Here is a 14202-nt window from a genome sequence, read left to right on the forward strand (position 1 = left end):
TCATGAAGCAACTGCTACACAGAGAAAATAAGTTCAGCAGAGATTCTTAAATTTTCATTTTACAATAAATTCCAGAAATTCCCATTTTCCATGCCTTTGTTTTTCAGGAATCAAGTCTAATGATTTTTCAGTGTCTTCACAGTTAAAATATTTTAAACACAAGCTCATAGTCCCATATAATGACAGAATTGAGGCAACTCAAAATCCTTTCATTGATTTTAAAATCACTGTACCATTGTTATTTCTAATGTGCTTAAATATAATATATTGTACCACAGGGTTGGAGGCACACACTTTGCTGAAGTAATTTTGAATAATTTCAGATTGCTACCAACTTTCTCTTGAAAAGAACGCACGTAGCTGAATCCACCTGTATCAGGGAAGACTATAAGGAGAAGACTATAATTGGGAATTTTCATAATTAACTGTTGTGTGAAGTGTGGTTATTTATTACAGGATAAGTCACAAAATGTGCTAATTTAAAGCTTACATGTATGCCATTAAAATTCAACAGTTGTTTATAGCTTAGACCACCTTTTTTCAGGGAGGAGTGCTTTTTTTTAAACAAATTTGATTATTATTGCTGGGGCATGATGATAATAGAAAGCATGCTAACTTGGTTTGATTTTTGTTTGTAAATTGCATACAGACGGTACACCCACTTAATTGCCTATTCTTGGGGAGGTGGGCAGCACTTTTCACCACCCTTCCCTTGATGTACGTGAATAGAGTGAAAAGGATTAAATATAGGGAGACCACAAAAGACACTGGTTGGAATCCAAAAATAGTATATGATGAAGTCCTGAATTTGGTTATTTAGGAGACAGCAGGAATGTAAAGGAAGCAATAGATTTAAGAAATGACCAGAGATTAATAAATGGAATTTAAACTAAGAAAACTTTGAGCTAGAATGACTTGGAAAATGGTATTTTGACAGAGATGTTTTAAGGGCTGGTTTGTGGAGGAAGACATTATAATGGTAGCATGAAACAATTGTTTTGCACTAGCGTGTTTGCTTCTCACAGTAGGATATTGGCAAAGTGGAATTATGTAAATATTAAAATAACCAAAGAAAGTTTTAAACCATAAATATTTTCAAACAGCTAACACACTGAACTCTTATTAAAAAGATTTGGAGTTTCACTTAAACTACTACACTTTGTCATTTAAAAATGAGTTTGTCTTTAGAAAACTGATCAAATTATGATAATTCAGAATAACATTGGATTTTGTGATTTGAGTTACATTATATAATTCTGGTATTTTAGGAAAATCATTCATTTCATTCTTTCTGTATCAGGTGAATTTAGAGTTTACTGCCTGATTCTGTGTGTAATCTGATTCTTCAGATTCCCAGCACAGTTTTTGCTTGTCTGTAGATACCGTTATTACAATCACATGTGAAACTTGAGGGATAATAGGGTAGGTTCCATTGGATTCACCGTAGCTGTTAATTCAAATAGGATCCTTCCAGATGAGTTCATTATAGATGTTATTTAACATTGAATCCTTATTAAAATTTTTTTCAATGGTTAATAGATATTGTGGACTGTAGTGTATGTTCAGTAGGTTTCCTTTTGCCCTCATTTATTCCACCCAACAACTGGCCTACGATCTGTTCTTCAGACGTACAAGGCATGCTCCTATCTTGGTTATCTTTTACAATTGTTTTTCCCTCTATCTGGAATGGTTTCCTTTCATATCTGTGTAGCTTACTTCCTGTCTTCTTTCAGATCTCTGTGCACATGTCATCTCAGGGAACTCTTTCCTGATCACTCTATTTATAATTGCAACTTAAATCACCTTCCTGTCCCTCTTTTCTACTTAATTTTCTCCTTAGCAGCTATCACTATCTGGCAGGCCATATATTTTACTGCCTCATTGTCTATTTCCCCTTCCCTAGAATATTAGTTTCATGTGAGTAGGAACTGTATCTATCTAGTTGCCTTCTGAATACATTATACCTAAAACAGTACCTGGAATAAAGCAGATATTAAACTATTTGAATGAATTGAAAAAAAGGAACGAGTGTGGGAATGAATGAATAAAAATATGAATGGTTAAAAACATATATGAGTAAATAATTTAGATGAAAAGTACTCTGATAATTACCTGTATTTTTGTGCAGTAGAAATAAGATAACCCATTGGCCGGGCACAGTGGCTCCTGACTATAATTCCAGAAGAGGCTGCGGGTGGATGGATCACTTGAGGTCAGGAGTTCCAAACCAGCCTAGCCAATATGGGAAACTCTGTCTCTACTAAAATTAGAAAAATTAGTCAGGAGTGGTGGCAGGCATCTGTAATTCCAACTACATGGGAGGCTGAGGCAGGAGAATTACTTGAACCCAGGAGGCAGAGATTGCAGTGAGCGAAGATCACACCACTGCACTCCAGCCTGGGTGACAAGAGCGAGATTCTGTCTTAAAAAAAAAAAAAAAATCAGATAACCCATTATAAAATTGACTTTTTTAGATATGGGTAAGTTTTTGCTTTTTTGCCCAGCAATATTTAAGACGATAACAAATGTTATTTAGCTACAGTAATGTTTGGAGTGCTATAAAATTTGAAATCAATACATTTGTTACTTTTTTAAAAGTTTATTATGTGTAAGGAAAGAATGGCTTTCCAGTTTTGATAGAATTAAGCAATATAGGGAATGGATTTTTTAATTTTTTTTAAGATAGAGCCTTGTTTTATTGACCATGCTGAATGGACTGCTGTGGTACAGTCACAGCTCCTGCAGCCTCAACCTCCTGGGCTCAAGCACTCCTCCAACTTCAGCCTCCTGAGTAGCTAGGACCACAGGCATATCACCATGCCTAGCTTTTTATTTTACTTTATTTTATTTTTATTTTTTGCGTAGACAGTCTCCCTGTGTTGCCCAGGCTGGTTTTAAATGCCTAGGCTCAAGTGAATCTTCCTGCCTTGGCCTCCCAAAGGCCTGTAAGTGCTGAAATTATAGGCGTGAGCCACCTCACCTGGCCAAGAAGTCTTCATTCTTTCTGATAATATATCAAGTATCCCTTTATCAGCCCAGTAATGTTTATGCAATCTGGCTAGGCTAGATTTGTAGTGATGAGAGTTTTTTTTTTTTTTTTTTTTTTTTTTTGCACATAAACTCTAAAGGTATGGGAAGTCTGACTTTCAAATCAATAGAGTAAAATATTTTAGAGCCACTTAAATACACTGGTAGGTGCAAGACTCATCAGTCTGTCAGAACCATAGTAATTGTGTATTGGAGAAATTGGAACCACTTTATCTCTGGCTGGCCCTGGGCTGCCTGCTTACCTGCTAATTTTGAGTTTCAGTGCAATTAACAGATGATGAGATTATTTAATTTTTATCTTACAAAAAATTAAAACTTTCCTCATTGAAAACTTTAAAAGGTAGACGATCTGACTCCTCGAAACCCCTCAACCCACACCAACATTGCATGCAATGCTGCCCACCTACATACAGATGTGCACAGTGTAGATATGGCACTATCCAAAGTGTGAGGTGAAAAATTAGTTGTACTCTACAAGATGATACTGAATATATTAAAGCTACTAGATTGTGACTCCCCAAGGACCTGCTGGATTCTGAGTTTTCTTCTCCTTTTTGAGTATGGAGATTATGGTTTCACATCAGGGCAATTCATCTAACAATAACTGCTTTGCCAAAATCTGCTTTTTTTTTTTTTTGCTTTGAGCAAGTGCTGTACTTAATTCTATACTGTGTGCTTGTGTTCATCACTTTTATCTTTGTATCCTAGCATGTTTGTGGTGGTTTGTTTTCTCTTTGATGTTTTGACCAATTGACATATTAGATATTTTCTCATCTATAAGAAACTATTTTTTAAAGTTTATATTCTATTCCCTTTTCTTTCCAACTTAATGCACTAAGCATCACTTTAAAATTCTTTTGCTTCTAGGATTCTAACATATTTGTTCCTTATGGCTTCTGCTCTTTGATAAATTTTCAAGTTTGTATGAAAACATTCAAGTTTACAGACGCTATAGCCTTTATCTTGTACTTCCAGGCAAATATTACAGTTCCTTATTTTTCAACAGCTTCGCAAAGGCTGAAAAATTTGCCTCGCACTTCCCTCAAAGCCAAACAGTTGCTTCAAACTTCATCTACAAAAAGAGGTAACTACAGCCTCTTACTCAGTTTAAAATTTCAGCATTATCTAGTTAAATCTTAAGCCTTTTGGCATACTGAGTCAGTAGTGTCTGTAAGATACGTTTTAGTCTTTTTTTAAAAAAAATAATAAAATGTGAGGATTTATTCTGTTATTTAGATAAATTCAGAAGAAATATTTTCTGCAGAGGTATGTATTGGGTTGCTTTTCTGAAAGGAGTAAATGATAGAGAATTTATTTTTCTTACCATCTTAAAATGAAAGGTCATTGTTTCAACTTTATGCCAACTGAACTTCATAAGTGCTTTAAAATGAACCAAATGTCAGACTATCTGTATGGTGATGTTTTTTCCGCAGACTTCTATTTTTGGTTTTACTTATCCATCTGTATGATAAAATGGGAGCACTTCCACATTAGAAGGTAATTGAAGTTAAATCACAAGTTTTGGCTAACTGATACATTTGGAATGTTTATGGAGTGGTAGCTTTTATAATAATAGAGAGTTGAAGAAATACATGAAGGTTGGACATCAAAGCTATCCAGTATTGGTTCCAAGACACTGAATGTATGGGCAGCTAGACAGAGCAGCTAGAGGGAAGTAGAATTGAGAGAAAACAGTGGGATTGGATAGACCAGCAGCAATAAGAACAGAGGCCTTAGAGGAAATGGTATGAAACAAATAAAATGTGGAAAAATATTTTTCCAATCCAGAACATGTAGGTTTTCTGACAGCTTCAGACCTCAATAAATAACAAAAGTATATAACAGAGATAAAGCACTAAAGAAAATTACGCTGGAAGAAGGAATTAGATTTTTTTGGAAAAACAATTTGGTTATGGTTACAAAAGTGCTATAGTAGATGTTTTGGCAAGTTTATTACTATAAATATTTTCACAGTGATTTTTTGGATTAAGTATAACGTAAGGAATTGTTCTAGATAATAGAATTTGAAGAAAAGTCAAATAGGCAAATAAAAAAGTAGGATGTATGAATATTTGTGTTTTAAATATCAGAAGTTGACCATAGGCCTCCAATGAATGTTTTTTGGTGCCATGGTCAGGTATATTAATAATAGACTGGATAGATTATATTTGATGGGGAAGAAGGTGACTTAATAGGGGCCATTATAGAAAGGGGTTTTTATGAACTTATGTGGGAACTTTAGGCTTTTTTTTTTTTTTTTTTTTTTTTTGAGATGTCTCAATATTTTTGAGTACTTCCACGGCGAGGGGTGAGAGGCATATAAAAACATGTACCTGAAAACACTGTGGTATCTAAACTAGGTCAGGAGATTACTATACCATAATAAAAAAGTAGAAGATTTTAAGTTTATATAAATTTTATTGGTTGGTTGTCTCCTTAAGCTGCTTCATCATGGTTTTTGGAATCAAGTAGGTTTACATAATTTAAAATTTTTACTTAAAGATTTCATGTTGCTCTGTTGATCATAACTTCTGGCTGAATCTTTAAAAATTTGCTTATAGGGGTTATATTATCACTTTAAGCCGTGAAACTAGCCACCTGTATGATAAGATGACAGGAAAGCCCAAACAAAACTGTTACGACCTGGAATTCTTGGCATCTGGTTGTCTTGTTGACTTCAGTGGTGGGGGGACGGGGACAGGGGCACTGGGTGTGCTGTTCTGTTTTGTTCAATCCCTTATTTAACTTGATCCAGACTTCTATATTTTCTGGTTGGTATTGTGACATGGGCATTATCATTATCTACCTCTTTATAAATTTTAAACTGTTGAGAAATGGACACAGGAATAAGGTAAGATTTAAAATATTACCTTAATTATTGATGAATCTGAAATGGAGAATATCTTTTGGATCCAAGGCTAAAATTGATTTTCTGGTTTCCTCTGTCAAGACTTTGGGAGGGTGGGGCCTGTATTGACTGGCAGAAGTCTCTTCTCTTGTAGAGATGCGAGGCACGCAGGAGACAGAGGCCGTCTGTTCACAGGTACATTTGGCATATTAAACATGTCCAATTAAGAAACATGGACCAAAAGTGATAAATCGGCACACAAATCAATTCATCCATCCTCGGGGTGAACCTGTATGATTTTTTAGAGAGCTAGTATATCTTAGGCTAACAGGATCATGGGAAGAGGAAAAAGATTACTTAACAATTGGAAATAAAGTCACTTTGATTTTAATTGCATTTAGTAGTAGCAGGTGTTTGAAGATGGAAAGTCAGAACTGTGTTGCTTGACACAGTCACTCCATAAATATTTGTTGAACGAATATAGTCATGCTGCTAAAGTCAAAAAAGGTTGGATACGTTCTTCTTTGCATTTCCTTTTTGCAAGTTTTTTTGTTTCTTCCAGCCCATCCTATTCTGAGGAAAACAATCCAGTGTATGTTTTTAAGATTTCATGGAAGTGACTATATAAACTGCTTTGGGAAAGATTTTATTCATTTATTCATTCCCCATTGTTAGGCACTGAGTGAAGTGGAGGTAAATAGGGCAGAGACCTCACCAAGCCGGGGGAAAAAAATGAAGACTAACTAGACAAAGTGAATGCAGAAATATGAGGATATTAATTCCTTCTTAGTTGCCTCTTCTAAATACTCCATGAAAAAGTGGGCAAAGGACATGAACAGACACTTCTCAAAAGAAGACATTCATGCAGCCAACAAACATGAAAGTTTTTGCCTCTTTCCTTCTGTATTTTGAAGGAAATTCATATTTTGCCTGTTTTATAGTTATTTAGAAGGAAAGGGGTAACTAAGAAGGAATAATGGTAATTTTTTAATACTTTTCATTATATTTTGACATATTCAAGTTGAAATAAACCATATTTATAGAAGATCTTATTTATAAGATGTCTTTTCTTTTTCCATCAATTTTTAAGTTTTGGGGTACATGTGCAGTTTGTGCAGGTTTGTTACATAGGTAAATGTATGCCATGGTGGTTTGTTGCACAGATCAACCCATCACCTAGGGATTAAACCCAGCATTCATTAGCTATTCTTCCTGATGCTGTCCCTTCCCCTGCTGCCTGTGATAGCCCCCAGTGTGTGTTGTTTTCCCCAGTGTGTCCATGTGTTCTTATTGTTCAGCTCCCACTTATAAGTCAGAACATGTGGTGTTTGGTTTTCTGTTCCTGCATTAGTTTATGGAGGATAACAGCTTCCAACTCCATCTGTGTCCCTGCAAAGGACATGAACTCATTCTTTTTTATGGTTGCATTGTATTCCATGGTGTATATGTACCACATTTTCTTTATCCAGTCTATCATTAATGGGTATTTGGGTTAACTCTATGTCCTTGCTATTGTGAATAGTGCTGTAGTGAACGTACACATGCATATGTCTTTATAAAAGAGTGATTTATATTCCTTTGAGTATATACACAGTAATGGACTTGCTGGGTCAAATGGTATTTCTGCTTTTAGCTCTTTGAGGAATCACCACACTGTCTTCCACAACAGTTGAACTAATTTACACTCCCACCAACAGTGTAAAATTGTCCCTTTTTTTCCTGCAGCCTTGTCAGCATCTGTTGTTTCTTGACTTTTTAATAATTGTCATTATTATTTCATCTCACTGTGGTTTTGATTTGCATTTCTCTAATGATTAATGATGTTTAGCCTTTTTTCATGTTTGTTGGCCCCATGAATGTCTTATTTTGACAAGTGTCTGTTTATGTTCTTTGCTCACTTTTTAATAGGGTTGCTTTTTTCTTGTAAATTTGTTTAAGTTCCTTGTAGACTCTGGATATTAGACCTTTGTCAGATGGATAGATTGCAAAAAATTTTCTCCCATTCTGTAGGTTGCCTGTTCATGCTAATAGTTTCTTTTGCTGTGCAGAAGCTTTTTAGTTTAATTAGATCCAGTTTGTCAGTTTTTGCTTTTGTTGCAATTGCTTTCTGCATTTTGTCATGCAGCGTTTACCCATGCCTATGTCCTGAATGGTATTGCCTAGGTTTTCTTCTAGGGTTTTTATAGAGTGGGGTTTTACATTAAAGTCATTAATCTATCTTGAGTTAATTTTTGTATAAGGTATAAGGAAGGGGTCTAGTTTCAATTTTCTGCATATGGCTAACCCGTTCTCCTAGCACCATGTATTAAATAGGGAATCCTTTCCCTGTTTTTTTTTCATGTTTGTCAAAGATTAGATATTTGTAGATGTGCAGTCTTATTTCTGATTTCTCCATTCTGTTGGTCTGTGTGTCTGTTCTTGTACTCGTACAATGCTGTTTTGGTTACTGTAGCCTTGTAGTATAGTTTGAAGTCAGGTAGCATGATGCTCCCAGCTTTGTTCCTTTTCTTAGGATTGTCTTTGATATTTGTTCTGTTTTTTGGTTCCATACGAATTTTAAAATAGTTCTTTTCTATTTCTGTGAAGAATGTCAATGGTAGTTTAATGGGAATAGCATTGAATCTATAAATTACTTTAGGCATTACTACCACTTTTACACTATTACGATATTGATTCTTCCTATCCATGAGCATGGAATGTTTTTCCATTTGTTTGTTTCCTCTCTGATTTCCTTAAGCAGTGATTTGTAGTTCTCCTTGAAGAGGCCCTTTATTTCCCTTGTTAGCTGTATTCCTAAGTATTTAATTCTTTTTGTAGCATTGTGAATGAGAGACCATTCATGATTTGGCTCTCTGCTTGCCCATTGTTGGTGTATAAGAATGCTAGCAATTTTTGCACATTGACTTTATATCTTGGGATTTTGCTAAAGTTGCTTATCAGCTTAAGATGCTATTGGGCTGAAATGTTGGAGTTTTTTGGATGTCATCTGCAAATCAAGATAATTTGACTTCCTCTCTTCCTGTTTGAATATTCTTTATTTCTTTCTCTTGCCTGATTGCCCTGACCAGACCTGCAATACTTTGTTGAATAGGAGTGGTGAGAGAGAGCATTGTGGTCTCATGCCGCTTTTCAAGGGGAATGCTTCCAGCTTTTGCCCATTTATTATGATACTGGCTGGGGTTTGTCATATATGGCTTTTTTTATTTTGAGGTACATGCCTTCAACACATAGTTTATTGAGAGTTTTTAGTGTGAGGAGATGTTGAATTTTATCAAAGACCTTTTCTGCATCTATTGAGATAATCATGTATTTTTGGTCTTTAGTTCTGTTTATGTAATGAATTATATTTGTAGATTTGCATATGTTGAACCAACGTTGTATCCCGGGCATAAAGCCAACTTGATCTTGGTGGATAAGCTTTTTGATGTGCTGCTGGGCTCGGTTTTCCAGTATTATATTGAGGATTTTTGCATTAATATTCTTCAGGGATACTGGCCTGATGTTTTCTTTTTTCGTTGTATCTCTGCCAGGTTTTGGTATCAGGATGTGGCTGGTGTCATAGAACGAATTAGAGAGGAGTCCCTCCTTTTCAATTGTTTGGAGTAGTTAGTAGCCTTTTCAATTGTTTGGAGTAATTTCAGTAGAAATTGTGCTAGCTGTTCTTTGTACCTGTGGTAGAATTCAGCTGTGAATCCATCTGGTATTGGGCTTTCATTGGTTGGCAGGCTATTTATTACTTCCTCAATTTCAGAATTCATTATTGGTTTATTCAGCGATTCAGATTCTTCCTGGTTCAGTCTTGGGAGGATGTATATGTTCAGGAATTTATCCGTTTCTTCTAGATTTTCTAGTTTATGTGTATAGAGGTGTTTATAGTATTCTCTGATGGTTGTTTGTATTTCTGTGAAGTCAGTGGTGATACTCTCCTTATCATTTCTGATTGTGTCTATTTGATTCTTTTCTTTCTTTCTTTTTTTTTTGGAGACACACTGTTGCCCAAGCTCTCACTGCAAACTCTTCTGCTTCCCAGGTTCATACAGTTCTCATGCTTCAGCCACCCACATAGCTGGGATTACAGGCATGTGCCACCACACCCAGCTAATTTTTTTGTGTTTTTAGTAGAGACTGGGTTTTACTATGTTGGCCACACTTGTCTCAAACTCCTGTCCTCAAGTGATCCACCTATCTTTGTCTCACAAAATGTTGGGATTACAGGCGTGAGCCACTGTGCCTGACCTCTTCTTTACTACTCTAGGTAGCTATCTATTTTATTAATTAAAAAGAAAAAACAGCTTCTAGATTCGTTGATTTTTTTTTTTTTTTTTTTTTTATGGGGGTTTTTTTTTTTGTTTCTCCTTCAGTTCTTCTTTGATCTTTGTTATTTCTTTTTTTTTTTTTCCACAAAGATCTGAAGCCTCATGATCTTATTTCTTATCTTCTGCTTTTCTTATCTTTGGGGTTTGTTTGCTCTGGTTCTCTAATTCTTTTAGTTGTCATGTTAGGTTTTTGATTTGAGATCTTTCTAGCTTTTTGATGTCGGCATTTAGTACTATAAATTTCCCTCTTAACACTGCCTTAGCTGCATCCTAGAGATTCTGGTATGTTGTCTCTTTGTTCTCATTAGCTTCAAAGAAAGTTGATTTTTGCCTTAATTTCATTATTTATCCTAGAGTCATTCAGGAACAGGTTGTTCAGTTTCCATGTAGTTGTGTGGTTTTGAGGTTTTGAGTGGATTTCTTAATCTTGAGTTCTAATTTGATTGTGCTGAGGTCTGAGAGACTGTTAGGATTTGAGTTCTTTTGCATTTGCTGAGGAGTGTTTTACTTCCTATTACATGATCAATTTTAGAGTAAGTGTGTGGTGATCAGAAGACATCTATCAGGTCCACTTAATTCAGAGCCGAGTTCAGGTCCTGAATATCTTTATTAATCTTCTGTCTCGATGATCTGTCTAGTATTGTCAAAGGGGTGTTAAAATCTCTCACTATTGTGTGGGATTCTAAGTCTCTTTGTAGGTCTCCAAGAGCTTTATGAATCTGGGTGCTCCTGCATTGGGGACATACATATTTAGGCTAGTTAGCTCTTCTTGTTGAATTTAAAACCCTTTACCATTATTTTATGCCCTTCTTTGTCTTTTTCAGTCTTTGTCGGTTTAAAGTCTTTTGTCAGAAAGTAAAATTGTGACCCCTGCTATTTTTCTGTTTTCCATTTGCTTGGTAAATTTTTCTTCATCCCTTTATTTAGAGCCTATGTGTGTCTTTGCATGTGAGGCGGGTCTCTTGAAGACAGTACACCCATGGGTCTTGCCTCTTTATCCAGCTTGCCATTCTCTGTCTTTTAATTGGAGTATTTAGCCCATTTACATTTAAAGTTAATATTGTTATATGTGACTTTGATCCTGTCATGATGCTAGCTGATAATTTTGCAGACTTATTTATGTGGTTACTTCACAGGGTCACTGATCTATGTACTTCAGTGTGTTTCTGTAGTGGCTGGTAATGGTTTTTTCCCTTTCATATTTAGTGCTTGAGGGATCTCCTGCCTTGCAAAAATTCCCGGAACTGAAGTATGCAAAACTACTGGGTCTCTCCATGAGTGTTTGAGTGGCCATTCTGCCGAGACTCCACACAGCTTTGTGCTTTGGACCCTAGGCTATGGTGGCATGGGCTTGTGAGAGAATCTCCTGATCTGTGGGTTACAAAGATCTGTGGGAGAAGTGTGGTTTCCCGGGTCAGGGCAGGGTTGCACAGTCACTCACTGCTTTTCTTGGCTGGCAGTTAGGGCTCTCCTGGCCCCACACTGCACCCAAGCCATTGCCTCACCCTGCTGCTTTTCGTCGCTCTCCCATGGGTCAGGCTGTTCGCCTAGTTAGTCCTAATGTGAGAACCTGGAAATCTCAGTTGAAGTACAGAATTCACTCACTCTACTCTTTCCTCTTTTCATTCCTCTCTGTGACAGCCGCAGACCGCTGCTACTTCTAATTGACCATCTTGGCTCACCCCTCCAACTTTTGCATTTCTGATAACTAATGCCTTCTGATATTAGACTACCTGAAAATGGAGAACCAAAGAACTTTGTGATTACGTAGGATTCAAAATTAAAAATTTGTCTTCTTTTCTATCAGCTGACAAGTATTTATTGAATCTGTATCATAAACAAGATACACTCATTATATCCTTTCCTATTTTCTTCTCTATTCTAGTCTGTCTTTGCTTTCTCTAGTATAGTTGTATTCGAAACTATTGACATACACAGACTTCTTAGAAACAATTAAAATGATAGGAGTTGTTTTCCCTCCTATGATTTTGATATGTAAAACTGGGAGAATGAGAGAAGAAAGAGCATGGAGGCTGTTCTCTTGAGGCTCCCTCCAAACACAAATTCCTGTTAGACCATTTCATGCTATTTTTGGAATGATAACTGAATATTAGACTTAATGCTTTTATGGTTTTCTAATACCGTTTTTTCCTCTGTAGTTAAATCTTGATTACATCTATCAATTTTCTTTGCTGCAAGAGTCATATGTCAAAATTTTCTTCTGTCTGAAATTTGTGCCTTAATTTTCTTAATTAAAAGCTGACTGCCTTTTAGAAAGTGAAAATTACAACTATAAGGTCTTTGAAGGTAACTTATGTCCAATTAACCTCATTATATTTTTATGGTTTCCTGGCCTACATGTTTATAGATGAGTCAAAATGCTGCTGCCATGAAACATTTTTTGCAGTAGCATAACTACAGCTTAGTATAACTCTTCACACCCTCTCTAGTTTTCCCTCCACTTATATATTAACTTTATTAAAGTATTTCTCTTGGAGGTAGAGGAGAGGCAAACAAAAAAAAAATTTTTTTAAGTATTTCTCTCCACTTGTCCATAGATTGTAGTACATTTATCTAAGAATTTAGGGATTAATAAATTTACAATGATTTCTAATTTATAAATCTGTTTTTAAACATGGTTATTTTTAAGCAAAACACACGCACACATAAACACATAAAACATAGCTTAATTAATTCTTATAAGGCAAATGCCCTCGTAATTACTGTTCCCATCAGGAAGACTAGAACTTGCCACCTCAGACATCCTCCACCTGTCTGCTTCTAAACACAACCCTCTCTTGACTCTTCCCCGAAAAGTATCTACTCTTCTGAACTTTTACAGCAGTCACTTCCTTTTGTGAATGGTTTTATCATCCAAGTTTTGAAACCATAGTTTTGCCTTTTTGATAAATGTCTTTTTAAATTTCTCTTACTTTATAGTTTTCTTCCATTTCTTTTCTCTCTCTCTCTCTCTCATTGTTTGTTTCTTTGAAGAAACCACCAGATCATTTGTTCTGCAGAAGTTCTTGTAGGCTGGATTTTGCAGATTACTTTTTCATGGCTTTGTTTAGCAAGTTCCCTTGTATTTTCTATAAATTGGTTGTTGGATCTAGGCAATTAATTAAATTATGTTGCCTTTTTTTTTTTTTTTTTTTTTTTGCATAGGTAGTGATGCTTCTTTATCCAAAGGTGCATAAAGTGGGGTTTCCTCTTTTCATGATGTTAGCAGTCATTGATAGTAATTTCAGAATTGGGAATTTTAATTCCAATGTTCCTTTTTTTTTTTTTTTTTTTTTTTGTCAAACTACTGTATAAAGATAATTTTTTCCTTATTTGGTCACCCAATGGTAGTTTCTTTAGGAAATTTAGACCAAATATTTGTTTTATTCCCTTTATTTACTAGTTCACAAAATTAAAAAATGGCAACGTGGCACCTTCTGAAGGTGACCAGTTTTAAAATATATATATCATTATGAAATTACAGATTTAAACATATATGTTTCAGTTCATTTTAGATGTTTTTCCAACTTTGCTGGAAGCTTCTACAAGTTGACTTCCATGTCTTTTTGACCCAATTCTGGTAGTCTTTGATACCATCTTGCTAACTGGTATGACAAGATAGGCTGATCTTGTACATTTCTTGCCACAGACCTGTAGTCAAGCGTTTCTCCAAAAAGTCCTGCTTGCTTTTGGTAGGCAATGGTATTTCAAGACCAAAATCTGTGTGTTTAGCTATGCTTACTGCTACTGGGTTGGTCATTGTTTCCATGTCTTATTGGTTACTAGAGCTAGGAAACGTGTAGGTTTGTGTTTATATATTTTTTAAGATTAAATGCAGAGCTTCTGGGCAATTATTTAACCTCCTCTAGCATTCTCCCATCCTGAGAATCTTATTTCTCAACAGCACATAGAATTAGAATATCATAATTTGTTTTGTCCCATATTACACACACAGTGTTCTTGGGATAACATTAGCATAACATACAATAT

At 35.5% G+C, this 14202-nt stretch overlaps 1 protein-coding gene across 4 annotated transcripts in view; it reads left to right on the forward strand.

The window, feature by feature from the left end:
• Nucleotides 1-14202, forward strand: part of SLAIN2 (SLAIN motif family member 2) — an 81917-nt gene that overhangs the window by 52871 nt on the left and 14844 nt on the right. The window contains exons 7-8 of one of the 4 annotated variants that reach the window (XM_032274120.1): nt 4055-4132; nt 4285-4944. The exons of 1 other annotated variant lie outside the window; for it this stretch is intronic. In XM_032274120.1, the coding sequence (XP_032130011.1) occupies nt 4055-4132; nt 4285-4385 (179 nt within the window). In that variant the 3' untranslated portion in view covers nt 4386-4944. Of the gene's footprint in view, nt 1-4054; nt 4133-4284; nt 6662-14202 lie in introns of those variants that run through there. 2 more of the 4 variants (XM_032274118.1, XM_032274121.1) reach the window with 2 other exon arrangements.

Source organism: Sapajus apella, unplaced genomic scaffold, assembly GCF_009761245.1.
Source record: "Sapajus apella isolate SASKATOON/1434 unplaced genomic scaffold, GSC_monkey_1.0 scaffold5, whole genome shotgun sequence".
Taxonomy (NCBI): domain Eukaryota; kingdom Metazoa; phylum Chordata; class Mammalia; order Primates; family Cebidae; genus Sapajus; species Sapajus apella.